Source organism: Trichomonas vaginalis, chromosome I, assembly GCF_026262505.1.
Source record: "Trichomonas vaginalis G3 chromosome I, whole genome shotgun sequence".
Taxonomy (NCBI): Eukaryota; Parabasalia; order Trichomonadida; family Trichomonadidae; genus Trichomonas; species Trichomonas vaginalis.
Window position 1 is genome coordinate 1627960 of NC_067203.1, and position 25067 is coordinate 1653026.

Consider the following 25067-nt stretch of genomic DNA (forward strand, 5'->3'; position numbering starts at 1 on the left):
AAACCCGATAAACTTTTTGAACTTGATGAAATAAATAACCTTATTAAATTTCCGCTGAAAATTAAATTTTGTACTCCTCATCTTCGTTCATTGTTGGGGATATTAAATTTTGAAAAAGATGTTGGGGATGTTTTGTATTCTGACACTGGTTCCAATTTCATTTTAATCAAATGTGATAAAGTTAATACCCCAATGAGATTTTCACATCAAACATTAGACCCTAACTCTTACCCATCAATACAAAACATTTTATCCATCAACTTAAACACATTTTCTTTATCATATCCATTTCAATTATCCGGGAATTCATTTATTCTTCATTCAAAAGATTTATCAAATATTAAATTTAGAATAACTGACCTATTTGATTGTGATTTAGAATTTATGAATGAAATATTATGGCAATTTCAAATAGAGAAAATAGCTGATGAGATAACGGATTAAATATTTATTTTTAAATCATAATAAATGATTAAACAACAGCAACCACAACAACTTAAGCACACAAAACACCCAGGTCCTTCAGACCATTACATACGCCATATATGCATATAATTCAAAGACGGCAGAACAAACGCAAAGGTTGAAATATGGAGATTTGGAGATAGTATTGAAAAATGAACATTTCGAATTCGTTTGCAAAGGTGGTGCAGTGATATCAAATATAAAAGAAATTTTATTTATGAATTCAAAAATTAAAGGAATAACGGATGATATAACATCAATTCCACCAGAAGAACAGAGATATTACGCATTAAATGCATTTCCTAAAGTTTTGAAGATTGGAAGATTTAATTTAAATGAGGAATTCATAGAAAGTTTCCTAAATGACATAATGAAGAAGGTGGATAAGGAATACGTGGATAGTGAGTTAAATAAGAAGGTGGATAAGGAATACGTTAATACTGAGTTAATGAAGAAGGCAAATTTGGTTTATGTTGATGAAAAAGATAATGAAATTAAAGAAAAGGTTGAATGGTATCATGAATGGACATTGGAGACTTTTAAAGTTAAAGCTGATACAGGATGGGTTTCAGGATGTTTAGACCTTAAGGCGGATAAGAACCATACACATAACTTCTTCTCAACTGTTGCTATAGAAAGTATTGAAGGAACGGTTGACGGAACTGATGGGGATGCATTATATTATAAACCTCCTAACTTTCCACAAGGTTTAACATCGAATGAAAACATAACAACGATGAAAAAAATTAGATGTAAAAATGTTTATGTCATGGATGATGAAAATAAAGTTAAATTCACTGCTCAAGATTTATATGATAAGAAAGCAGACAAAACAGAGCTTCAAACATTAAAGACAGAAATACTTCAAACATTATATCCTGTTGGTTCTATTTATACGTCAATGAACTCAACAAATCCTTCAGAAGTTTTAGGTTTTGGTATGTGGAAGCAGATTGTAGATAAATTCTTATACTGTGCTAGATATTCAAAGCAAACAGGTGGTTCGAAGAAAATTAAAGAAGCAAACCTTCCACCGCACACTCATACAGGAACTACAAACTTTTCTGGCGACCATAGCCACTCATTAAGAGACCACCCATTATACAACTCAGAATATGAAGCCGGTTATGATGTTTTATCTCCAGATTATAACCATTCAGCAAAAAAGATTTTTCGACAAACTGAACCGGGAGGAAATCATTCACACACTTTCACAACAAATCCAACAGGCTCGGGTAAAGATTACATGCCACCATTTGTGACTGTATTCGCATGGTACCGCGTTCATTGAATGAACTAAATATATTTTATGTCTGTAATTAATTAGGTAATGAAGTAATGGATGAACTGCAGAAATAATGTTTACGTTAAGTGACTCAAAGAGTCCGGAGACAAAGTCTCATGATTTAGGTTATTCAATAATTAATTATTTTTGAAGAACTGAAGGTGTCACTACGTCACCATGTGTCACTCGGTTATTTAACTTCTCTGAAAAAATGAGACAACATGACATTTAGACAACAACACAGGAAATATATTTTATCGTTAATGTTTACGTTAATGGTTTCAGGTTATTCAATAATGAATTATTTTTGAAGAACTGAAGGTGTCACTACGTCACCATGTGTCACTCGGTTATTTAACTTCTCTGAAAAAATGAGACAACATGACATTTAGACAACAACACAGGAAATATATTTTATCGTTAATGTTTACGTTAATGGTTTCAGGTTATTCAATAATGAATTATTTTTGAAGAACTGAAGGTGTCACTACGTCACCATGTGTCACTCGGTTATTTAACTTCTCTGAAAAAATGAGACAACATGACATTTAGACAACAACACAGGAAATATGATGCAGTCAAAAAATAGCGTTAGTTTTATTTTTTCAACTTTTTATTTTGTATGTAAGAACAGAAATGTCAGTCGAAGCAAAAACATTCACGAACAAATCTAATGGCGAAACATTCACAAAAGGCACTTATAATGGTATTGAAGTCTTACGTAGAGACAAGGATGGTTACATTAATGCAACAAAGATGGCAAGAGAAGCAGGAAAGTTAAACCATTTAAACAGATTTCTCAATAGTGCTAAAATGCAGGAAATTCTTGAGTTTTGGATGAACGAATACGGTGGAGCCAAAAGTGGCTCGACCTCAAAACAAGCATTTTATGAGCTTACAAAGGGTGTTATAAATGAATTCAAAGGTATTTACATACATCCTGACCTCGTTCATTTTGTTGCTGAATGGTGCTCTGTAAAGTATGCATTTTATGTCAAAGATATTATGGACTCCATAGACAAGAAAGTTCATGAGAAATTAGATGAAGAAGAACTTGAAGATACAGTAGAGAATGCTAAACCTTTGTTCGAACAAGAAGTTAGAAAAATGAGCGAAAAACAATTAGAACATGAACGTGAGTTATGTTATGGTTATAGAGATTCTCCATTCGAACTAGACCAATGGGAACAAGAAAATTTAAAGAGAGAATTTAGAGAATATGAACTCGCTAAGATAGCATTAGAAGCTGCAGAAAAGAAGTTAAAAGCTTGGGGTCGTTTTGTACAAAAATATTGTGAGTAAATGAACCATTTATTTTTGTCATAAACGACCAAAAATATATTTTATCGTTAATGGTTTCAGGTCATTCAATAATGAATTATTTTTGAAGAACTGAAAGTGTCACTATGTCACCATGTGTCACTCGGTTATTTAACTTCTCTGAAAAAATGAGACAACATGACATTTAGACAACATTTACGAAAATTTGATGCAGTCCAAAAATAAAGTTAGTTTTAAAATTATTTTTATTTTTTTATTCCTATATAAATGACAGCAACAAACAACAACAGCAACTTTATCATTTCTGATGAAAAAGTTATTGATTCATTAGCTGAGGAATTAGTTGTGGCAGAAACTAAAACCCTCAACGAAAGAATTGGTGAAAACAAGATTGATTTACATAACTACCTCAAACATGATGGAGGAAGAGGAAGGAAAACTGGTATGGCTTTATTAGTAAATAAAATTTCAAATTTAACGATTATAGATGTTGATATCAATAAATCATACAATGATGAACTTAAAGAAACAGTTAGAAAAGATATTTTATCAAAACTTTCGGATAAAGATGTTATCGTTAAAACCGCTTCAGGAGGTCTTCACATTTATTGCAACACTAATTTCTTCTATTCAGTTTCGAACAGAATGATTAAATGTTATTCCTGCAATGATTATGATATTGATATAATGACTTCTATGGATGATTCAAAGCGTTCTTTAGTAGTTATGGCTGATTCAAGAGTTCGCAAGAATGCAACAGAACCAATCAATACATACTCATTCATTCGCGGAAGTTATGATTCAACATTAACTAGAACAGTGAATGATATATTAAATGATTTGAATATTAATGTAAGAGTTGAACAAAAGAATGAAGAAATAAAGACTATCATGAATGAAAACAAAGATGTAAACATTGACGATAAACTTGCCCAGAGCATAGTTGATGGCATCAGTGATTTTGAAGTACATAATGACGGTGGAAACATGAATTTGGAAAAAGAAATAACCTTATTCACACTGTTTCAAGCAATTAATTCGTTGCCTAATCATTTAATTAATGAAGCATACGATAACGTTTATAACTTCTGCAATTTAACTGAAAATGCAAAAAGTAATTTTGAAAAAGCACGTAGTAGATATGCACATTTAATGACTTCTCCATTTGTTTTAGTGAAGATTCTAAAACTTTATCAAAAGGAATATTATGATGAATATGTTTTACCTTTATTACGTAAGCCAAAAATAACATTTGATATCAAACTTGATGACTCGTTTTTGATAACAGATATTAGACGCAAGGCTGAAAATCATCAGTATAAAAACAGTTCTGAAGTAATTGAGGATTTATCACGTGTAATCCGTTTTGTAGATTGTGGAAATAAATATTTCATTCAAAAGGACTATAATATCCACGACAAAATGAATCAAATATCATTCGTTCTTCAGTCAAACATGAAAGAGTCACTCAAAATGATTAAATTATTTAAAGAAGAAGGTAAAACCATAACAGCATGGGACGTACTACTAAATCAATTATCCTCATTAACCGTTAAGGGTGTTTGCTTTAAATCTGATTCTCCAGATGTTTTCTCAACGTTTCAAGGTTATAAATACAACGTTCTCGAAAAGCTTGATTACTCAAAAATTGAGATGTTTATGAATTTCATTAAAGAAGCCATATGTGATAATAACGATGAAGTGTATAAATACCTTCTCGGCTGGATTGCATCAATGATTCAACATCCTGGAATCAAGAATGAAACAGCAATTATTTTGAAAGGACTTCAGGGAACAGGTAAAAACAGATTTACAGACATTATTTCTGAACTTCTCGCCGGTTATTCATGTAAAAACATTACTGAAATAGGTGAGCTAACGGGTAATTTCAATTCAGTAGTTGAGAATAAAATGTTTCTTGTACTTAATGAACTCAAGAATGTTGGTGAAGATAGACTCGCAAACTTCAACGCTTTGAAATCAATTATTACGGATAATGAGATTAGAATTAATGAAAAGAATCAACCCAGAAGAACTGCTCAGAACGTTGCCAATTTCATTTTCGTAACTAATAACGTTTACCCTGTCAAAATTGAAGTTGGAGACAGAAGATACGTAGTTTTAAGAGTTAATGGTAAATTCAAGGGTCAATTTGATTATTTCAAGAATTTGATGAATTCATGCACAAAGGAATTTTATGATAATTTACTAACATATTTTATGCAATATGACCTTTCATCATTTAATGTACGAATCATACCGATGACTGAAGCCAAACAAGATTTAATTGAATTATCAACAAATCCTTTAGATGTATGGATAAATACACATTATGATGAATTGTGTGCAGGTATGATGTGTAAAAATGCTCTATTCTGCAAACCATCAGACATGAAAGACAAGAATTTCCAAATGAGTATTAAGGATAAATGTGATAAGAAACAGAGAAGAATAGATGGTAAACAGACATGGTGTTATGTTTTGAAAGAAGAAATGAAAGGATTATATAAACAGGTTGAACCAAACGATAATGAGGATTCATTTACTGACGATGAAATACCTGTAAATGAAGCTTTATAAAGTATGATTTGAATTTATTTTTGCATTAATCCTCCTGTGTTGTTGTCTAAATGTCATGTTGTCTCATTTTTTCAGAGAAGTTAAATAACCGAGTGACACATGGTGACGTAGTGACACCTTCAGTTCTTCAAAAATAATTAATTATTGAATAACCTGAAACCATTAATCCTGCGTGAATTTTGTATAAAAAAACAACCGTCTGAATTCCGGCGGTTGCTATATTCTTCACAAAACATTTACGAAGAAGTCATAACAAAGCATATACGATGAAGTCATGACAAAGCATATACGATGAAGTCATAACTGCCTTCCTCCTGTGTTGTTGTCTAAATGTCATGTTGTCTCATTTTTTCAGAGAAGTTAAATAACCGAGTGACACATGGTGACGTAGTGACACCTTCAGTTCTTCAAAAATAATTCATAACTGCCTTCCTCATTAATCCTCCTGTGTTGTTGTCTAAATGTCATGTTGTCTCATTTTTTCAGAGAAGTTAAATAACCGAGTGACACATGGTGACGTAGTGACACCTTCAGTTCTTCAAAAATAATTCATAACTGCCTTCCTCATTAATCCCCTGTGTTGTTGTCTAAATGTCATGTTGTCTCATTTTTTCAGAGAAGTTAAATAACCGAGTGACACATGGTGACGTAGTGACACCCACAGTTCTTCAAAAATAATTAATTATTGAATAACCTGAAACCATTAACGATAAAATATATTTTTGGTCGTTTATGACAAATTTTTATTTTTATCATAAATGAATACCCCACAAGCTCAAAATTTACCACGAATCATAACAAGGGAGGATGATAAAAATGATGCAAGAACATGTTAAAAATAACAAACCACTAAAATTGAGAAAATGTGGTTATGCAGTAATGATGGAAAGAGAGATGTTGTCAAAGAGGAATAAAAATTAAATTTGGATTGAGTTTAAAAATTCATCTTTATTAAATTCATCTCTTCCAACCAATTTATTTATTCTATTAAATTCTTTTATTTTTGCTTCACCCAGTTTAAGGATTGAACGGTAAGTTTCTAATTTTTCGATTATTTCTTCATCGTTTTCAGTTCCATTAGTTTTATGGGCATCAGCCCCACCGCATTGTGGCTTCTTTTTGTAATAGCATATTTTTGATTTAATTCTGTTTAGTTTCTTTTTATATTCATCGTCTGGACTCTTGACTGCTTCATTGTCACTCATTTCTTACGAAATAAAAAAAATTAAATATTATTTAAATATAATGGAGTAATAAAATAAATTGGAATTTCTATTAATTTATTGTCAACTTCAACTAATGCATTGCCGTTAATATATCTAACAAATTCAGCTATTGTGTCAAATCTTCGTCTTCTTTTTGTCATTGATTTATCAGTTTTTCCATAATCGAGATGAATCAAAACTTTATTCCCTTGTTTAAAATTCATGAGCCCCGAATTAATTTGTTCACGTTTAACATCATTCAACCTTTCCATTTGCTTTCTAATATATTCCCATTCTTTTGAAATATCATTTTTCATTTCCACTGGTTTCATGTTTATAGTTCTATGACATGTATTATTGTAATAATATACTAACTGTTGTATGATGGAGTCATGATTTCCATCCCAGTATATCTGACCGTTAACCCCTAACGCATCTCTAAGAGTTCTCATTACCGCATCAACTATTTTATTATGAAACGTATATGGAAGGATGAAAAGAAAAAATTAATTTGTGGGAAATAATGAGTCATAGTTGCCTGAAATCCTTTATCACCATCACCCTGATATTATCTACTCTTTCATGATCTAGTAAGTATTGTATAGCTCTTCTTGTTTCCTGTTCTGTTTTCCCTTTCACTGGAATGCAATATAAATATCTAGTGTTAATGTTAATGGCAAATAAATAAGTAACGTTTCCTTTTGAATATTCCAGATGATCGATTTCGTATGAATATGGATATGGTGCAAATGAAGGGCGACTAAATTTTTCCTTTAACGGTTGAATTTTCGGGTCAATTGGTTTATTTAATATCTTGAAACCCTTTTTAAAATCTTTTTGCTTCTTTAATGTTTGAAATGGATATAATAAAGTGAATGATGAAGGATTAACTGAAGGAGGAGGCGGTACTGTCGTTGGAGGTTTTGGTGTTGCAAGTGGTTTAATTTTATCTGCTTTGATTTTGGATGATGAAGTTTTGGAATTCATTCCTTCCTTCATTAATTCTGGATGTATTCTATTCATTTGTTTTAAATATGCTGTATATAAAGGTTTGATATACTTTCCCGCTTCGAGTTTATGTTGAAGGATGAATTCCAAAAGTTGATCTTCATTTAAAAGTCGGGCTGAATATGGTTTAACTAATGAATCATAAATTAAAGCTTGTGCATCATTTATGGTCTGAAGGACCTGGGTGTTTTGTTCCTTTTGTTTTTGTTCCTTTGGCTTTTGCGGCTCAGGATTATATAATTTATATAATTCATCAATATCTTCTTCTGTTAATACTTTATTTTTGAAATCTTTCAACTGTTTAAGTTGTGATTTAGTTTTTCCCTTTGTATATTCATTATTTTTAATTTTGTCTTTAATTTCAGAAATTATTCTATCATGATATTTCAAAATTTCATTTTTATAATATGGATAATAATATTCCATATCATCACCCGTTATATTTTTATCATATTTTTGGAGATATGCTTTTAAATCATAATAATCAAGAAAATTTTGATTAAGTACTAAATCATAAATTAATTTTTTTAAATCTGTGTTATCCATTTATATAAAAATAAAATCAATGTTTTAAGGGTGCCCACCTCTTTGAATCATAGTATCAAAACCATCATTAACGGTTCCTTTTGTCTCTTCTGTGGCATTTCATTAAGAATAAAATTTTAAATAAATGGCATACAACATCCATTTTCACAACATACAGCCTTAGTGTGTGCTCCTGTTAATGCAGTCTTACCGATTGTTAAGCGAGTCATTGACCCATTTTTAAGTTGTAAATTAATATTCTGACCATCAAATATCACTTTATCATTTATTATATCCAAATAATTTTTAGGTGTTAATTGCTTATTTTGTCTTAAACTAACACCTTTCATTTTTTGTGCAATCTTTTTAAAATCACCCCCATCAATTGAACCGTTGAATGATGTATAACACTTAGGACATAAAGCAACCATGTTATCACCTTGTTTCTCAATTGCTAAACCCAATAATTTTTTCTCATGTGCTTTTTCTTCAGCTTTATTCTTTAATTTAGGTTTAAATTTCTCATCAAAACAAAAGAAATCAAAAGGTGCGAATTTGAAAATGTTTTTATCATAAAATTGTTTATCGGTAACAATTGCTTGAAATGCTTGAGTGTTAGGAAGATTTGGGTCGCCAGCGATTGCCCAATAAGATGAATCGGTATCACCTTCAATGAAATGAAAACGATTAACATTCATGCATTTATACATAAAATCATAAATGAAAACCAAATACCAGTATTTAGCATTATCTAAAGTGAAGAATGCCTCTTGTAAACATGTATCACATCTATAAAATCTATCTTTAAGCATCACTTGATATGTATCTTCACCTATTTCTCTTATGTTTTTAAACTTATTTGACATACATGCAACGCGTGCCTTCTGTGCATTCATTATTTTAGTCTTTGCATAATTTTGTGTATTCATTGCATCGTAACCATATGATCCATTAAGTGAAATTTTGCAAAATAAACTTTTTCCTTTATTTCCTTCTAATTCAGCCTTTTGTCTTTCGTTCATAAATTTGTTCGCAAATTCATTAAAACAAGTATTTTTCGTAAATGTTAAAATTGATTGAATATCATCGATGATAAAATGAAATCTGTCTATTAGATACCAAAGATAATAAGAAGAAAATGGTTGATATTGGTTGTGTGTTGATGCTAATTGAGTTAATTTTCTCTGTTTCTGGTCAACCAGTAGATTGTTTGATTTCATGTAATTATACATAAAACTGCCAATTGTTTTTTCATCTGTGATAATATCTAAGTTTCTTATTATCGGTAAAAAGTTTATGTAATCATTAATGTATTTTTCATCAATGTGACCCTTTACTTCAGCCACGAATAAAGTATTTTTCTTCTTAATTATTCCCAGTGCTTTTGCTTTCTTTGTTGCTGTATCACAAATGATAACACCATTCAATCTTCCCGGAATATACATTTTATGGTCAGTATATTGAATGAAATCATGAGGATTAGATGAAAATGATGAAGGATATAATGAATTAAAATCAACACCAACGAAATGAGTCATAATGTTGGTGGTGTCCTCATTTGATACAGTTTTAGTTTCTGGACTATATGAAAGTTTATTAATGTGCGTGATTCCTTTAAGATTTACTCTATGTTGAACATTTGATAAACCACCAGTAATTCCATTACGGAGAATGTGATAAGCTTCAACTGAATCTAAAGTCATTGGTAAATTATTTTTTAATGCATAATTTCTTAAATTGATTCTTAAACGTTGAACATCTTCATCTTTATTTGATTTTACGACATTGCAATAACAACACATTAACTGACAATTTTCTTTGGTATGTGGTTTTTCATTATCGATTCTATCCAATGTTGGTTTATTTGCATATGTAAACGCTTTACCACACATTTTGCATTTAGATGAAAGGATTAAATCGTGATAGTATTGAAAATCATCCATTGAAACATTATTTTTAGTATCCCTTTCTGCTTTTTCATCTTGTTTCTTATATGATTCAATTTTATATTTCCAATACTTTTTCGTTAATTCAAAACTTGATTCTATCTCTTCCTCAGGATATTTTTCATTAGGATTAAAGTCTTTATATGCTAAAGCGTAACGAATCATTGAAGCATTCGATGATAAAGAAAGATTATGAAGCATGTCAATTTTATAAACAAATGTTTCTTCAATAATTTTATCAATTGGGTCAATCATAATTTCAACATCTTTATTGCAATAATGAATAAAATATTCTAATCTATTCTTAAAGTTTTTAGCATCATTGAGATATATTTGATAATCACTATCTGATATAGTTTCTTGGGTTAATGCTGAATAAAATGAATCTTGAGTGAATGGTTCCACTTTATATAATTCTTCTTCGTAATTCTCCCACGTGATGAATTGATAAGGGAAAAAGGATTTAACACGTGATTTATTGTTTCCGAAATCTTGAGTGAATTGGTCTAATGTCCCACCCGCTATATAATTTCTGATGTCAATAAATCTCAATTCATATGGAACGTTTGTTTTCTTTACAATGATTTGCTTAAATTGTGAAGATGAACCCAGCATTGATTTTATTTTCCATTTTGCAGTGTTTAAATCACGAAGAATTAAATTTAAATCAAACTTTCCCGAATTAAAACCTATGATATTCACTTTATTGAATTCCTCATCTAGAAGTTCTTTAAATGCTTCCTTCTGTTTTTCATTTAATGTATGAGACAAAGTCCCCGCCGTTTGCGACTTCATTAATTCTTCATATTGTTCAATATTTGATTTAGCAACTAATGAACAGGTTGAAAATAAAAACTCAATCCAATCAGAAATAAAAGAATCACTCGAAGTTAAGCAAAAATTCCTCGTATATGTTTTATCATTTAATTTAACCGTTGATGATACCATGAATGGTTTTAAGTAAGCATTCAAAGTTGCACACTCAGAAAGTTGTAATTCTTCTTTAGTCTCTAATGTTTCGAAGTCAAAAGTAATATAATATCTTGTCGGTTGATAATATTCCTGCAAATTGTGAGCTAATAACCACTGATATATCTTCTGTTTCGTAATATGTGGTGCATATGGTTGCTGTGTCTTTTGCAACTGAACGTCTTGAATTAATCTTCCATTATTTTCTTTACATTTCTCACAATGCTTTAAAAATCTTCTTTGGTTTTTCCTTTCTGGATCATCACGGATAGAATAAACTTCTTCTTTACAATATGGACAAACTTTATAGCCGGTGAGTGCTTCAACGTCTGTTATTCTGTCAGCGTGAAGTTTTCCACATGGACTCTGTGTTAATAAAATATTTACTGTTTCAAATTCTGGATCTATCATTATTGAATCCACTAATGGAAAGTCTACCTTATTTATGTCCACGTCTTCTGGTTGAGGATCACAATAATAGAAATCAATATTAACATTTAACATTCTCGCTAATCTCTCACTTTCTGATGAAATGTCAAACCCTTCATATGCATCTATTGCTTCATTTAAATAGCTTCTACGAGTTTTAGGATTAACACCATCAGGAATGTTATATAAGCGTTTAAATAACCTTCTACCTTCTGCTCTAATTTGATTATCATTCATTTTAGCGGTTCCGTTTTTGTTCATTTATGTAAGAATAAAAAATTAAAAAATAAAGTTTATTTTTTAAAGCCCATAAAATGAATTAAGAACACATAAATTTTTATCATCTGCGACGTGACGAATACATTTTAATTTACTCAAGAATGCGTACCCTGATACATTAAATCTAACTCCTGTCTTATTTAATTTCACAACTTTGAAAAGGAATGTATGAATAGCTATAAAATGATGAGAAGATGTTTTATGGGTTGCTTCCATTTTTTCTGAAATAAATGAATAAATATAATGCTTATACGTTTTCATATCTTTTATGTTCTTAATAACGAATGGTATAGACCTTTCCACTTCGTCTTCCTTCGGTGCTGTTCTTTCATATGAAACATTATTGGTATCTTCAATAATGAAACCACAATCACACAAAATTTTATAGGTTCCAATGGTTTCTTTTGATATTTTATCTAATAAATCAAAAACTTTATCAACACCTGTGCATTTATTTAAATAATAATTTGTGTAAATATCATGATCTTCTTTCTTAATCGTATTAGTTGCATATGTCACGTTTTTAAGAGCTTTTTTGAATTTCTCAGAATCGAGAGGGGGTGAAAGTAAGATACAGGGTATTTTTCATTATCAATAAATTGTAACTTATGTTTACGTATAAATTTAGTACCTTCTTCTGAAAGTGTTTCATCTATTTCGCCATCTAATAAATTTTGTGTTGATTCTGAGACATAATTTTTATATCTTTCTTCATGAGATTTCTGAACTGCTGATTCTGAAGCTGGGATATTCATTAAACCCTCTACTTCATTTTCATTATATTTTTCAACTTCTCTTAATTCCTTAATTTTTTCATCTATTTCATCTCTTATTTTTTCCAGTCTTTCAATTTCAATTTCATTGTATTCATCATCTTTAATCCGTTCTTCATAATATTCAGGGAAAACATCAGGTTCTTTAGGTTTTTCTTCTTCAGATGTGGGATATAAGAAATTTATAACATCATCTTTATTCATTTTTCCATCATAATCTAAATCATTTAATAACTCGGCAAATTTTTGACAATTTCTTAAATAATATTTACTAACTTCATAACACATCTCATCTAATATATCCTTTATTTCCTCGTTTGTGAATCCTAATTTTTTAACGTTGTTAGTTTTGACGCTCATTTCATACGAATTAAAAATAAATTATTCAAAAATGTAAGACATGAATTTTTAAAGTTTATTTTTTTATTTTTTATTTCATTATGGTAGTGAATCTTTTATTCATGAAAATAATTATTTCTAATTTCTTTTACTCGTTTATGAGGTCTTTGATTATGACTCCATTGATTCCATTCAGGATTTAAACAATGTTTAATTAATCGCGGAATATCTGACATCATCTATATATAGCTTCTTTTATAAAAGATAAAAAATAAATTATTTTAAAATTAATGTTAATTTTTTAATGCGTTTAGTATATAAATATTTTAATGCATCGTCTATATATATATGCAACAAAAAAAGTCACACAACCCTTCCTATCCTACTACTATTACTTTCTTCAAACAGTTCAAAAAATAGCTTCGAGATTTTCTGCTAAACTTAATAAAGTTGAACCTGATACACGATTAGTTTGTTTTAATAATAATAATAATAATTCAAAAATAATCAATTTTATGGGAAGCAAAAATGGTCAATATTTATATATATTCTCAAGACTATTCAGATTACATATAATATTTGAAAATATGTTCTTTAAAGAAGTTGATAAAAATATCGAAATTGCAGTTGAAAAATTTATCTCATTAGGTCCAGAAGAGTTTCAATATAAATACGAGAAAGATTATCCTATTTTTGAAAGATTAGGACCTAAATATCTTTCCGATGATTTCCCTTGGTTGGATGTGTTATCTTTTTTTATAATATTATCTTCAACAATTGGAATTGGAGGGCATTTTAATCTCATTTTTCAAAATTGAATAAAATTCATCAGTAAGAGTTTCCATGACGAATATATTCAATTTTGAAAATTGAGAGACTGGGACTTGAGTATTGAGGGATTAATGCCTTAGTTTACAACTATTCAATTTAAAGATTCTTTTTCCTTATTATAGAATTGATATTTATATCTATAAACGTAGATATAGAATACATTCCTCATACTCTATCTTTTTACTGATTCAAAATCTAAAAAAAGATCTCGGGATGAAGGCTCAAAGAATAAATAACGTGCATTTTTGTTAACTAAGCTAATGATCCCTTTAGCGATTTTGATTTAGCTAATTACTATCCTAACTAATATTGATATTCATTGTTAGAATATACAATAGTTTTTATGTCATACGGATAAGAAAGACTTCGACGAAATTTTGTATAAAAAAAAAGAAGTAACATCTAAACTAAAATTTTCTTAAACTTTATTATGTCCATATATGGTATTTTAATTGCGTTTGGAATGTTAACTGTTGTGATCACCATTGAGTTCTCAGAAAGAAATTTCTTCAGTATATCACAAAATATTAATAATGAAAAATACGTCCAATCATTCCTTTCGCAGCAACCATAGATATTAAAAATAATCGAAGTTTCTGAAATTCAATTTTAAAAATTAACTTTTGACTTAGAATATTGGGATAGAAAGCTTGTGTGTCAAAAAAATTGAGAGAATGTCAGAAAGTGGTAAGTGCACACTTAAGTAACTTGGAAATTGGATCCATAGTTTATTTGCTTTTATAACAGACCATGAAATGTCAATTGAATATCTCTAAATTTTCCGCATTAAATTTTTAATATTCTACCAAAACTTTAGATCTGAGTCATATCTTCAATATAGAATATATTTTTAATCTTATCACATTAATTAATGAAAGTCAATACAAATCATGATATGAATGTATCTCTAAAATTCAATAATCGTCACACGGAAATATTTTAAAATGCGCAAATTTTGCCCAAATTCAATTCAAAATAATCGTTTTTGCGCATTTTTTTGCACCTGAGTGGGGGACAAACTCGCCCATTGTCACTTTTTCATTAACCTTAAACTTGTAATTTTCATTATTTTTAATTAACCTTATTTCTTTCCCAATTCCTGATTTATTTTATTCACTTACTATTAAAAGTCACATTTTAATAAAATATAATAATTTATTTATAGCATTTTTTACTATACTGTAATAAAAAATTAATTATAATAAATTAAATGTTTATTAAATCAAATGTTTTCTTTGCAATAATATTTTTAATGTTGAGTAAACAATGTTGGGATCAAGTGTATCATTTTTCAGACCTTTCTGAACAGCTTCAAGCATACTGATGCATTCGACTTTTTTAAATTGTGTCATTTCTTCGAAATCTCTTGTGACTTTTTTGATAACTTTAACACTTCTCTCTGAATCCAGACCTTTAATTTGCAACTTAATCAGGAATGAAGGAACAACACTGGAATATAACTCGATGACAAGTTCATCGAGTCGAAGATTTGGTTGTACACCACTTGTATGTGCCGGATACCATTGTGTCAAATTTTTTCTGAAATTAACTTTAAAAGTACTAAGTAAGATCATGAGATATAGCAATATATGTTTAAACCAACTTATATTTTGGTTGTACACCACTTGTATGTGCCGGATACCATTGTGTCAAATTTTTTCTGAAATTAACTTTAAAAGTACTAAGTAAGATCATGAGATATAGCAATATATGTTTAAACCAACTTATATTTTGGTTGTACACCACTTGTATGTGCCGGATACCATTGTGTCAAATTTTTTCTGAAATTAACTTTAAAAGTACTAAGTAAGATCATGAGATATAGCAATATATGTTTAAACCAACTTATATTTTGGTTGTACACCACTTGTATGTGCCGGATACCATTGTGTCAAATTTTTTCTGAAATTAACTTTAAAAGTACTAAGTAAGATCATGAGATATAGCAATATATGTTTAAACCAACTTATATTTTGGTTGTACACCACTTGTATGTGCCGGATACCATTGTGTCAAATTTTTTCTGAAATTAACTTTAAAAGTACTAAGTAAGATCATGAGATATAGCAATATATGTTTAAACCAACTTATATTTTGGTTGTACACCACTTGTATGTGCCGGATACCATTGTGTCAAATTTTTTCTGAAATTAACTTTAAAAGTACTAAGTAAGATCATGAGATATAGCAATATATGTTTAAACCAACTTATATTTTGGTTGTACACCACTTGTATGTGCCGGATACCATTGTGTCAAATTTTTTCTGAAATTAACTTTAAAAGTACTAAGTAAGATCATGAGATATAGCAATATATGTTTAAACCAACTTATATTTTGGTTGTACACCACTTGTATGTGCCGGATACCATTGTGTCAAATTTTTTCTGAAATTAACTTTAAAAGTACTAAGTAAGATCATGAGATATAGCAATATATGTTTAAACCAACTTATATTTTGGTTGTACACCACTTGTATGTGCCGGATACCATTGTGTCAAATTTTTTCTGAAATTAACTTTAAAAGTACTAAGTAAGATCATGAGATATAGCAATATATGTTTAAACCAACTTATATTTTGGTTGTACACCACTTGTATGTGCCGGATACCATTGTGTCAAATTTTTTCTGAAATTAACTTTAAAAGTACTAAGTAAGATCATTTATTTTTGCATAATATAATGCCAATATGGTTTCTTTTGATTTTATTTCATTTATAAGCAAATCAGATTTACCCAAAAACTCCACTCCATAAGCGTTCATTTGCTAAATTAAAAAGTGACAATGGGCTAGTCTGTCCCTTTCTCTTTGCACCTACAGGATAACCCCTGATCACAATGATGATTGTGATACAATATATCGAAAAAGGTATGATTTTAACTATGGATCATGGAAATATAATCCCTTACATATATAACGATGTTAAATGTAAAAAAATACATTTGATTAGATAAACATTTTAGATAAGAATGTACAATATATATATAACGATGTTAAATGTAAAAAAAAATACATTTGATTAGATAAACATTTTAGATAAGAATGTACTATATATATATAACGATGTTAAATGTAAAAAAATACATTTGATTAGATAAACATTTTAGATAAGAATGTACAATATATATATAACGATGTTAAATGTAAAAAAAAATACATTTGATTAGATAAACATTTTAGATAAGAATGTACTATATATATATAACGATGTTAAATTTAAAAAAAATTACATTTTATAATAAAAATTACAAATTCTGGTAATCAGTTGTAATTTGAGTTAAAAGAGCGGAATTCCTGTCAAGGTTCTCATTCCTTGCTCTTACTGATGTTGCATACATCTGCTTGAGTGTTTCGTACAACCCCGGATGTATTTTATTTGCGTTTTCCGGCAACTCTCCGAACAAAACAAAAACAGTTTCCAAGAAACCTCTCATGACTGTTCTAATTGTGTAGTACAGCCCGAACAAAAGGAAGAAAGCGCTTCCAAGGCAAAATCCTCGGAACCAGTAGTAATTCTGAATTCTAATTGTTGAATCGATGAAGAAACAAGCCAAAGCAGATGAAAACTGTTTGAAAATAAGTTGTGTGTCGTACATATATGCATCATCAACTAATGATGAACCTTTTGTGTAAGAAACTTCGCAATAACGATGAACAGCTTCTTCGTAACTGATTCCGTATATTCCGCAGTACGCCATGGCTCTTCTTTGTGGATATTTCAAAATTTTCATCTCAATTTTGGCTAAAACCTCAAAAATATGGACAATTGGCTTGGCAATAGCTAAAATAAGTTCTGCAACATTTGGATAACTTGCTTTCAGTTCGGAAACTGTTAATTGTGGTGAATATCTGGCTGTGGAGTGAATAAATTCCGAAATCGGGAGTAAATATGACATCTTGCAAGCAACACCTATGTTATCAACAAATCCACGTCGTAAGGCTGCTAACAAGTCCTGTAGAGTTGGTCTTTCGCCAGTTAAATATAATTTTGCGGTTAAATAAGAAGTTGTCATGTAAGTGCAGTTGCCTAACACACAGACAATGTTGTAGAATGAAACGACTAAGTATAATTGTAAAAGCCACATGGCATTTTTCCAATATGCCCAAGATGTGTATAAAGTTAAAACATAAACGACAGAAATGATTGTAATGACTGATATCATAAGTATAATGAAGGTAAGCTTCAACAGAACTTCCCTGTTGACGACAAGAGTCAAATATGCGTCGTATTTCGATCTACCAAGAGTAATGACGTAAAAGAAGAGTCCAAGTACTACGAATGTAAGCCATACGAAGATGTATTCCCAGAAAACCTTGCATCTGATCAAATAAAATGTTAAATGCAAAATTAAGTTAATGAAAATGCCGAATTTAACAGAGATAAATGGTACAAATTGTTCTCCTACCAAAAGTACAATGATAAGGAATGCCCAAAGGAAAGTATAAAGAATTGGTAAACTAAGAGTATATCCTCTCAGATCTGGGTAGAGTTGGCGCTGCCAGTTGCAGCAGTTAAGAACAAATAGGACAAGCAAATTCAAAAAGAACGGACTGGACCAGAAAATTGAATTTAATTTGTGTAACTGCGTGGCATTTTGCGAAAAATTAGTGAGGGATTCAGCTGTGTTCCAAAATCCGACATGTTCTGATGGTTCATTCCTGATATTGCTCCATGAAGAAATATCTTCGCTAAAATTCGTATTAACATAAAGATCGTGTATTGACTTTGATGCAACTGCAGGGTTTTGGGCTACTCCTTGATTAGGATCGTATTGCTGTGGATAATAACCCATGTTTTCAGTTTGTTGTTGATTTCCGCTAACTGCGATATTATCATATTCTGCATATGGATTATCGTTTGATGGGGCAATCATTTGCGGTGCTTCAATATTAGATGGAAGCTGATTTTCAACATCAGTCATTCTTTTCAAATATAATAGATTTGTAAACTTCACAATTTGAAACAGAAATGCAATCAATATATAAAATGCAATAAATTTATATAACAAGATAATATTACTGATTGTTCAATTTGACAAATACAATGTCAAAAAAAAAAGATAATTTATTTCGTGGTCCACTTACCACTTTCTGATATGATTAATGCCAATAGGATAGCAACAATATAAGGTACTAGATAGAGATTTAAATTAACATTTTCCCAAACAAAATCATTAACTTTTTACCTTAGAAAATTTGGATAAAAAACTTGAGTGTCAAAAAAATTGAGAGAATGTCAAAATTAGAGAGATGGGAATATTTTGAATTTTGGAGATACAGACTGATATTTCCCCAAACGATTATTTTTAGCCAGACAAAGAGCTATTAGATTTATCTTGCGTGTTTGCACACTATATACATAGATGGTATTGATGTTCTTCCTTTATTTAGCTACCAAAATATGATTGTAAAATGATAGTTTTGTCACTTTTTTAGACAACAATAAAACATCCTCCTTTTTAAAAGAGAATAATATCACAAAAAAAAAAAGGTATTGGGGCTTCCAGGGCTGCGCCCCTCTAGCCCCCTGAAGATGTTTAGTATAACACCAGGTCCCTCGGTCCCTCGGTCCCTCGGTCAAATGAACTTCTCTGAAAAAGTGTGACAACATGACATTTTGACAACAGTCCAGGAAGTCTTAACAAGATAGGATGGTTATTTTACAAAACCGACAAGACCTGAACAAAGTAGTTTTCATGTTTTGTCACTTTTCTGTCACTTTTCAGGGTAAAAACATTTTTATTGTATATAAAATGAATTTTACAAAACCACCGTTACCCTTCTTTGGAAATAAGAGTAGATGTAAAGATATTCTATTGAGAGAACTTAAGAAACTACCGAATGGTCTAACATTTGTAGATTTGTTCGGTGGAAGTTTCTATATATCTCATTTGTGCCATACTGTATTTCCTGACTCAAAGATTATATGCAATGACTTCGACAACTATATGAACCGTCTCAAACATATACCAGACACAAACAAAATATTGAAAGAGTTAAAAGAAAAGATACCTATAGGTAAGATGGAACGTATACCATTAGATAAGAAAAATACTGTCAGAGAGGTTTTGAAAAAAGCAGAATATATTGACTGGGATAGTATATCTTCTAGACTATTGTATAGTGGTTCTATAAGAGTTCATGACATTGAAACACTTATGTCAAACGTTTTATATCTTAACTATACAAAGGTTTTCAAAGAGGACATAGAAAAATATACTGAGGGTATAGAGTTTGTGAGATGTCATTGGACAGAGTTGTATGAAAAATATAAAAACAAGGAAAATGTTTTCTTTATAGTAGACCCCGCCGTTCTATAACACATATGATTTTCAATACCAAGTAGACTGGACTTTGAGAGACTCTTTAGAAACTTTAGACGTTTTACATAACCATCCATGCTTTTACTTTACATCCGATAAAAGTGGTTTGGAAAGTGTCATGAGATGGTTAGAGGATATACATGACTATGATTTTAGATACGATAAGATAGAATATGAGAGAGGTCCTATAAACCGGAAAAAGTGTCATAACAAAGAAATTTTACTAGTAACTAAATGTGGTTTGAAATAGGACTACTTGTTTTAGGTTTTTTCCATTGTGTCATTTACTTATTTGACGTGGCAGAAAGATATAGAGAATATGAAGATGAACCAATACCAGCAAATGTTCAGCATATGTACTCGTAAGAGATATTTTTATCTAATATTAAATGGACGCACAGAACTTAGCGAATGCACAGCAACCCGGACAACCAAACCCAGAGAATATTCCAAATGAAGTTAGAATACAAACTGCAATGGCAAACTATGGTCAAGTGCCAACAGATGTACAAATGCAAACTGCCATGTCAAATGACGCTGCGTTAGGTTTGCCACCATGGTATGCAAATATGAGATGGAAAGAGTTTTATACAAACCCTGAAGTCGGATATAAACAACTTTATGCAGATGACGCGAACACAGGAGTTGACCCAGAGTATGTTTTCTACCAGAGGAGAAATAGAATGTATGAGCTCCAGTTAAAGAATGCTATGGAACTCAGAAGGAAACGTAAAAGACTAGGCGGACATTAGATTTTTACATATAGTAAAATGGGTTTCTTCAGTAGTATTGGAAACTTCTTTCGAAATGTTGGAAGAGGTATATGGAATGGAATAAAAACCGTAGGAAGAGGAATTTGGAACGGAGTCAAAAATATTGGTAAAAGAGTAGGTCAGTTCGTTGGTATTATACCTAAAGACCCTGAACCAGAAGAACAAGCTCCTGTTATACAACAGCCTGAACCTGCACCACAGTCTAGTTGGCAACCAAATCCAACACCTCAACCGTATTAAAATTATATTTTTACCGTTCGATAGTAGTTGTATATGAGACTAAGTTCTAAGTAAAACGCGTGGTATAATAGAACTATTCTCTTTCTTCCATCTGTTGTAAACCATACTTGAAAGTCTGAAATACTTCCACTTGGTGGTTCATATAGCTTTGTAGGTTTTTCGTAAAAGTCATTTGCCAAGCATAAAAAAGAGTTTTGGGCGCCAGAAAATGAAGCATGAACGATAATAGCATCTGAGTCGAAAACATTTTCATATGTTCCATTAGGGTTTTCGACTTCATAAAAGTCCGGGTGTACTGGATATTCTGCAGGCTGATTTAACATCCTCAAAAATCTATACTATGCCAAGTTGTTATATTTTGTAGAAATATAAACGTCTTCTCCAAGGTCTTCTATTCTATTGAATTTAACAGTTGCATTTTTCCTGTCATATAAAATATCGAGATGGTACTCTCCTTCGTCAATGTTAAACTGGTTTGCATATTCGAGATAGATATCGTTTATTTTTTCTTGAAAAGCTTGAAGAGTTGTTTCTAAGTTTACAAGCAAATTCACTTGTAAAAGTTTTCCCTGTTCAAATTTCTCATACGTACGTTTTTCTTTGTTATAGTATCGAACTTCAAAAGCGACCGTAAATGGGAAACCATGTATGGCTTCTGAAATGAACTTCATTCTACGAAAGCCAATAGCTTTTGTGACGGATGGGTCTCTTAACCATCTCAATGGGTAGTCAAAACGATAGCCTTCATGCTTTACGGTCTCTGTCTCAAACTTTTGACCGACATTCGTAAAAAGTTCATCTAATGGTTTAGTTGTAGCAACTCTAGAAGTTTCTTTTTCTATTGAAAGCATATTTTATCTAGAATAAAAATGTCGAAAGAAACAGCGTCTATGAGAGAAATAAAACACAACCGACAACTCATTTTGCAAGCTCTAAATAAGAACACAACAAACTTTTCAAACTATTCTAAGATATCTGAGTCATTGAAAGAAGGAAACTTAAAACTGACATTAAACCCATTGACAGACGAGTTTCTATTTCAAGACAGTAAGAACCATACTGTTTGTATAAATCCAACAAAAGGAACTTTAAACGAGAAACCTATAAAAGAACTTCTTTTGAAAGCAGATGTTGACAACAAAGCTGACAAAGAGTATGTCATTGAAAAAGTTCAAGAAGAACATGACAGAGCAGATGCAACATATGCAACGAAAGAGGATGTTGACAACAAAGCTGACAAAGAGTATGTCATTGAAAAAGTTCAAGAAGAACATGACAGAGCAGATGCAACATATGCAACGAAAGAGGATGTTGACAACAAAGCTGACAAAGAGTATGTCATTGAAAAAGTTCAAGAAGAACATGACAGAGCAGATGCAACATATGCAACGAAAGAACATACTCATCCTGAACTAGCGGACAAAACATATGTTGACAATAAAATGTCAAGTGAAGTGACAAGAGCTGACAAAGAATATTCTAAAAAGACTCATATACATACCATTGCAAATATTACAAACTTACAAGAAACCTTAAACAGGAAAAGTGACGTTGGACATACACATACCATTGCAAATATTACAAACTTACAAGAAACCTTAAACAGGAAAAGTGACGTTGGACATACACATACCATTGCAAATATTACAAACTTACAAGAAACCTTAAACAGGAAAAGTGACGTTGGACATACACATACCATTGCAAATATTACAAACTTACAAGAAACCTTAAACAGGAAAAGTGACGTTGGACATACACATACATCTTCTGAAATAACAGACTTAAACGTTAGCCTTGAAAAGAAAGCAGATAAAACATATGTCAATGAAATATACCAAAGTTTAGTTGGAACAACAAAAAATATTGAAACTATTGTTGGTGACTTTTCTGTCAATGAAGAAAACAAATATTTTAGATGGGAGTTTGTACATTCCTTAAAAAATGGTATACGGTATAAACTCATTCCGAAAAATAACAATGAAATGTATGTAAGCTATAAAAAGAACGATGGTACACAAGTTAAAGTTCCATTAGACAACAACTGCTACTTAAACTTATATGGAGACGAACAAAAGAAATATTTAAGAGTTTATGAAATGGCAGATATGACATTGCCTGACCCAGCTCCAGCACCATACTATTATGACTATGGAGATGACGAAAGAATACTACACGCAGATGAACAAAAGCTAACATTATATTTAGATTTTTATAGATATAAAAGATATAATGCAATAGAAAAAACGAGAATAGTATACTATTATACAGATGACAGAAATAAATATTATAGTCAAGATTTTACCTACCCTGAAAACATAAGATTATATTATAAAAAATATTCTGACACAAAAAAGAAGAAACCTGAAATAGTTGCACTATATTTTAAGTTCAAAAGAGACAATCCTATAATATCTCATATGTTTGATTTAATGAACCCAGTAGGTTCTATTTACACGTCAATGGAAGCAAGAGGTCCTCAAGCAATGTTTGGTGTTGGTGCATGGGAACAAATAGTCGACAGGTTTTTGTATTGTGCAAACTCTTCAAAGGAAACAGGTGGAAGTAAAACGATTTCAGGTGAAAACTTACCTGCGCACAGTCACTACATAGATTTAAGTACATCTCAAGCAGGTTGGCATAAGCATAGATATTGGAATTGGTCAGCAATGACAAAAGGTAAAGGATATGATGTTAAAGACAACGTTCAGTTTGCTATAAATTGTTACTGGAGTAACACTGAGGGAGGAGGAAACCATATACATCGCGTTTCAGGGTATACGCAAACAACGGGACAAAGTAAAGAATACATGCCACCTTACATGACAGTTTACGCATGGTATAGAATTGCTTAGTCGTCATTTTCAACTTCTTTAGCATATTCGTCAGGAGTTGTCTTATATTTGTTAGGAACTGTCTTTGAAAGTATACCACCTTGAACTTTGACAAGTTTGAAACAAGGTCTGACAATAGTAGTTTTATCTTCTGCTTGCAGTCTGTACATTTTGCCATGTTTGCCTAAAACTTCATAATATTCTCTTGTATACTTTCTTCTATTTTTACGAACACGAACGTGAGTACCTGTCGGGTTCCCATTGTTGTCATAGTCAATAGTATTTTCATATGGGTCGCGTTTAGGTATTTCTATTTTTACTTTGTCACCTTTCTGAAGTTTGAAGCCTGGCATTCTTTCTTGTTTGTCTCTTTTGACTAAACTATTAAATATATAGTCTTTCTCTAAGTCGGGTTGTTTTTCATTTCTTCGGGGGAATGGTTTCCCAAACCTTTTTGTTTACGGCTATTGTAAATATTTAAAACTTGTCTCATCTTTGCCATGGAGAAATGTCTATACTTGTCGTCATATGACATTTCATCTACCTCACCACCTTGTGGTTGATTTAAGTCTCTTAAGATTTTTATACAACTGTCAATGACACCAAGAGCAGAATGGTTTTGGTCGACAATGAAATATTGGTTTACATTTTTTGAACGCAGATAGTTTTTAATATCGTCTGATTTGAAAGAACTTTCACAGTCAGATGTCAGTTTTGTTGGATGGTATTTGTCAACGAAGATTGTCAAAGCAGTTTTCACATCTAAAATATTTTTGGATTGTAATGGTATGGCTTCACAGTATCTTGTGTTTTGACCAACAAATATTAGCCAGTATGGTGGTCCATCTTCTCTATACCTCGGAATGTTTTCCAAGATATCCATAAACCAAGCATTTGGTGTTGAACTAAAGATTTTTACCATGAGTGCTTTCTTTGTCGCTTTAGAAACATACGGGTCCTTGTTTGAATTCGTCATTTTTAA

At 30.9% G+C, this 25067-nt stretch overlaps 10 protein-coding genes and 2 pseudogenes across 12 annotated transcripts, besides 6 other annotated features; 5 read left to right on the top strand and 7 right to left on the bottom strand.

Annotated features, from left to right (window-relative positions):
- Positions 1 to 5774: part of a mobile genetic element that runs on past the window's edge.
- On the top strand, positions 469 to 1418 carry TVAGG3_0909740 (annotated as a pseudogene). Its single transcript has one exon. A coding segment is annotated over exon 1 (950 nt).
- Positions 2387 to 3052, top strand: TVAGG3_0909750 (uncharacterized protein; the record flags this gene model as incomplete). The annotated part of the gene is made up of 1 exon (XM_051251753.1): positions 2387 to 3052. One exon carries the CDS (start codon positions 2387 to 2389, stop codon positions 3050 to 3052), a length of 666 nt encoding a protein of 221 aa, XP_051077327.1.
- Positions 3299 to 5611, top strand: TVAGG3_0909760 (uncharacterized protein; the record flags this gene model as incomplete). Its single annotated transcript, XM_051251754.1, has 1 exon — positions 3299 to 5611. One exon carries the CDS (start codon positions 3299 to 3301, stop codon positions 5609 to 5611), a length of 2313 nt encoding a protein of 770 aa, XP_051077328.1.
- A 754-nt stretch (positions 5775 to 6528) lies between the features above and the next one.
- TVAGG3_0909770 (uncharacterized protein) lies at positions 6529 to 6816 on the bottom strand (the record flags this gene model as incomplete). The annotated part of the gene is made up of 1 exon (XM_051251755.1): positions 6529 to 6816. One exon carries the CDS (start codon positions 6814 to 6816, stop codon positions 6529 to 6531), a length of 288 nt encoding a protein of 95 aa, XP_051077329.1.
- Positions 6817 to 6943: 127 nt separating this feature from the next.
- TVAGG3_0909780 lies at positions 6944 to 7815 on the bottom strand (annotated as a pseudogene). Its single transcript has one exon. A coding segment is annotated over exon 1 (872 nt).
- A 109-nt stretch (positions 7816 to 7924) lies between these two features.
- Positions 7925 to 8370, bottom strand: TVAGG3_0909790 (uncharacterized protein; the record flags this gene model as incomplete). Its single annotated transcript, XM_051251756.1, has 1 exon — positions 7925 to 8370. A coding segment is annotated over one exon (446 nt), but the record flags the coding sequence as incomplete, so codon positions are not given.
- A 116-nt stretch (positions 8371 to 8486) lies between these two features.
- Positions 8487 to 10550, bottom strand: TVAGG3_0909800 (DNA/RNA polymerases family; the record flags this gene model as incomplete). Its single annotated transcript, XM_051251757.1, has 1 exon — positions 8487 to 10550. One exon carries the CDS (start codon positions 10548 to 10550, stop codon positions 8487 to 8489), a length of 2064 nt encoding a protein of 687 aa, XP_051077331.1.
- Positions 10551 to 12672: 2122 nt separating this feature from the next.
- Positions 12673 to 13141: a mobile genetic element.
- A 793-nt stretch (positions 13142 to 13934) lies between these two features.
- Positions 13935 to 13973: a mobile genetic element.
- Positions 13974 to 14585: 612 nt separating this feature from the next.
- Positions 14586 to 14618: a mobile genetic element.
- A 302-nt stretch (positions 14619 to 14920) lies between these two features.
- Positions 14921 to 16722: a mobile genetic element.
- On the bottom strand, positions 15133 to 15489 carry TVAGG3_0909850 (MULE transposase domain-containing protein; the record flags this gene model as incomplete). Its single annotated transcript, XM_051251758.1, has 1 exon — positions 15133 to 15489. One exon carries the CDS (start codon positions 15487 to 15489, stop codon positions 15133 to 15135), a length of 357 nt encoding a protein of 118 aa, XP_051077332.1.
- A 376-nt stretch (positions 16723 to 17098) lies between the features above and the next one.
- TVAGG3_0909860 (choline transporter-like (SLC family 44) family) lies at positions 17099 to 18837 on the bottom strand (the record flags this gene model as incomplete). The annotated part of the gene is made up of 1 exon (XM_001329917.1): positions 17161 to 18837. One exon carries the CDS (start codon positions 18835 to 18837, stop codon positions 17161 to 17163), a length of 1677 nt encoding a protein of 558 aa, XP_001329952.1.
- A 2171-nt stretch (positions 18838 to 21008) lies between these two features.
- TVAGG3_0909870 (serine threonine-protein phosphatase family) lies at positions 21009 to 21251 on the top strand (the record flags this gene model as incomplete). Its single annotated transcript, XM_051251759.1, has 1 exon — positions 21009 to 21251. The coding sequence occupies one exon, from the start codon at positions 21009 to 21011 to the stop codon at positions 21249 to 21251; it is 243 nt and encodes an 80-aa protein (XP_051077333.1).
- A 338-nt stretch (positions 21252 to 21589) lies between these two features.
- Positions 21590 to 22102, bottom strand: TVAGG3_0909880 (uncharacterized protein; the record flags this gene model as incomplete). The annotated part of the gene is made up of 1 exon (XM_051251760.1): positions 21590 to 22102. One exon carries the CDS (start codon positions 22100 to 22102, stop codon positions 21590 to 21592), a length of 513 nt encoding a protein of 170 aa, XP_051077334.1.
- Positions 22103 to 22120: 18 nt separating this feature from the next.
- On the top strand, positions 22121 to 24106 carry TVAGG3_0909900 (phage tail repeat-like family; the record flags this gene model as incomplete). Its single annotated transcript, XM_051251761.1, has 1 exon — positions 22121 to 24106. One exon carries the CDS (start codon positions 22121 to 22123, stop codon positions 24104 to 24106), a length of 1986 nt encoding a protein of 661 aa, XP_051077335.1.
- Positions 22121 to 25067: part of a mobile genetic element that runs on past the window's edge.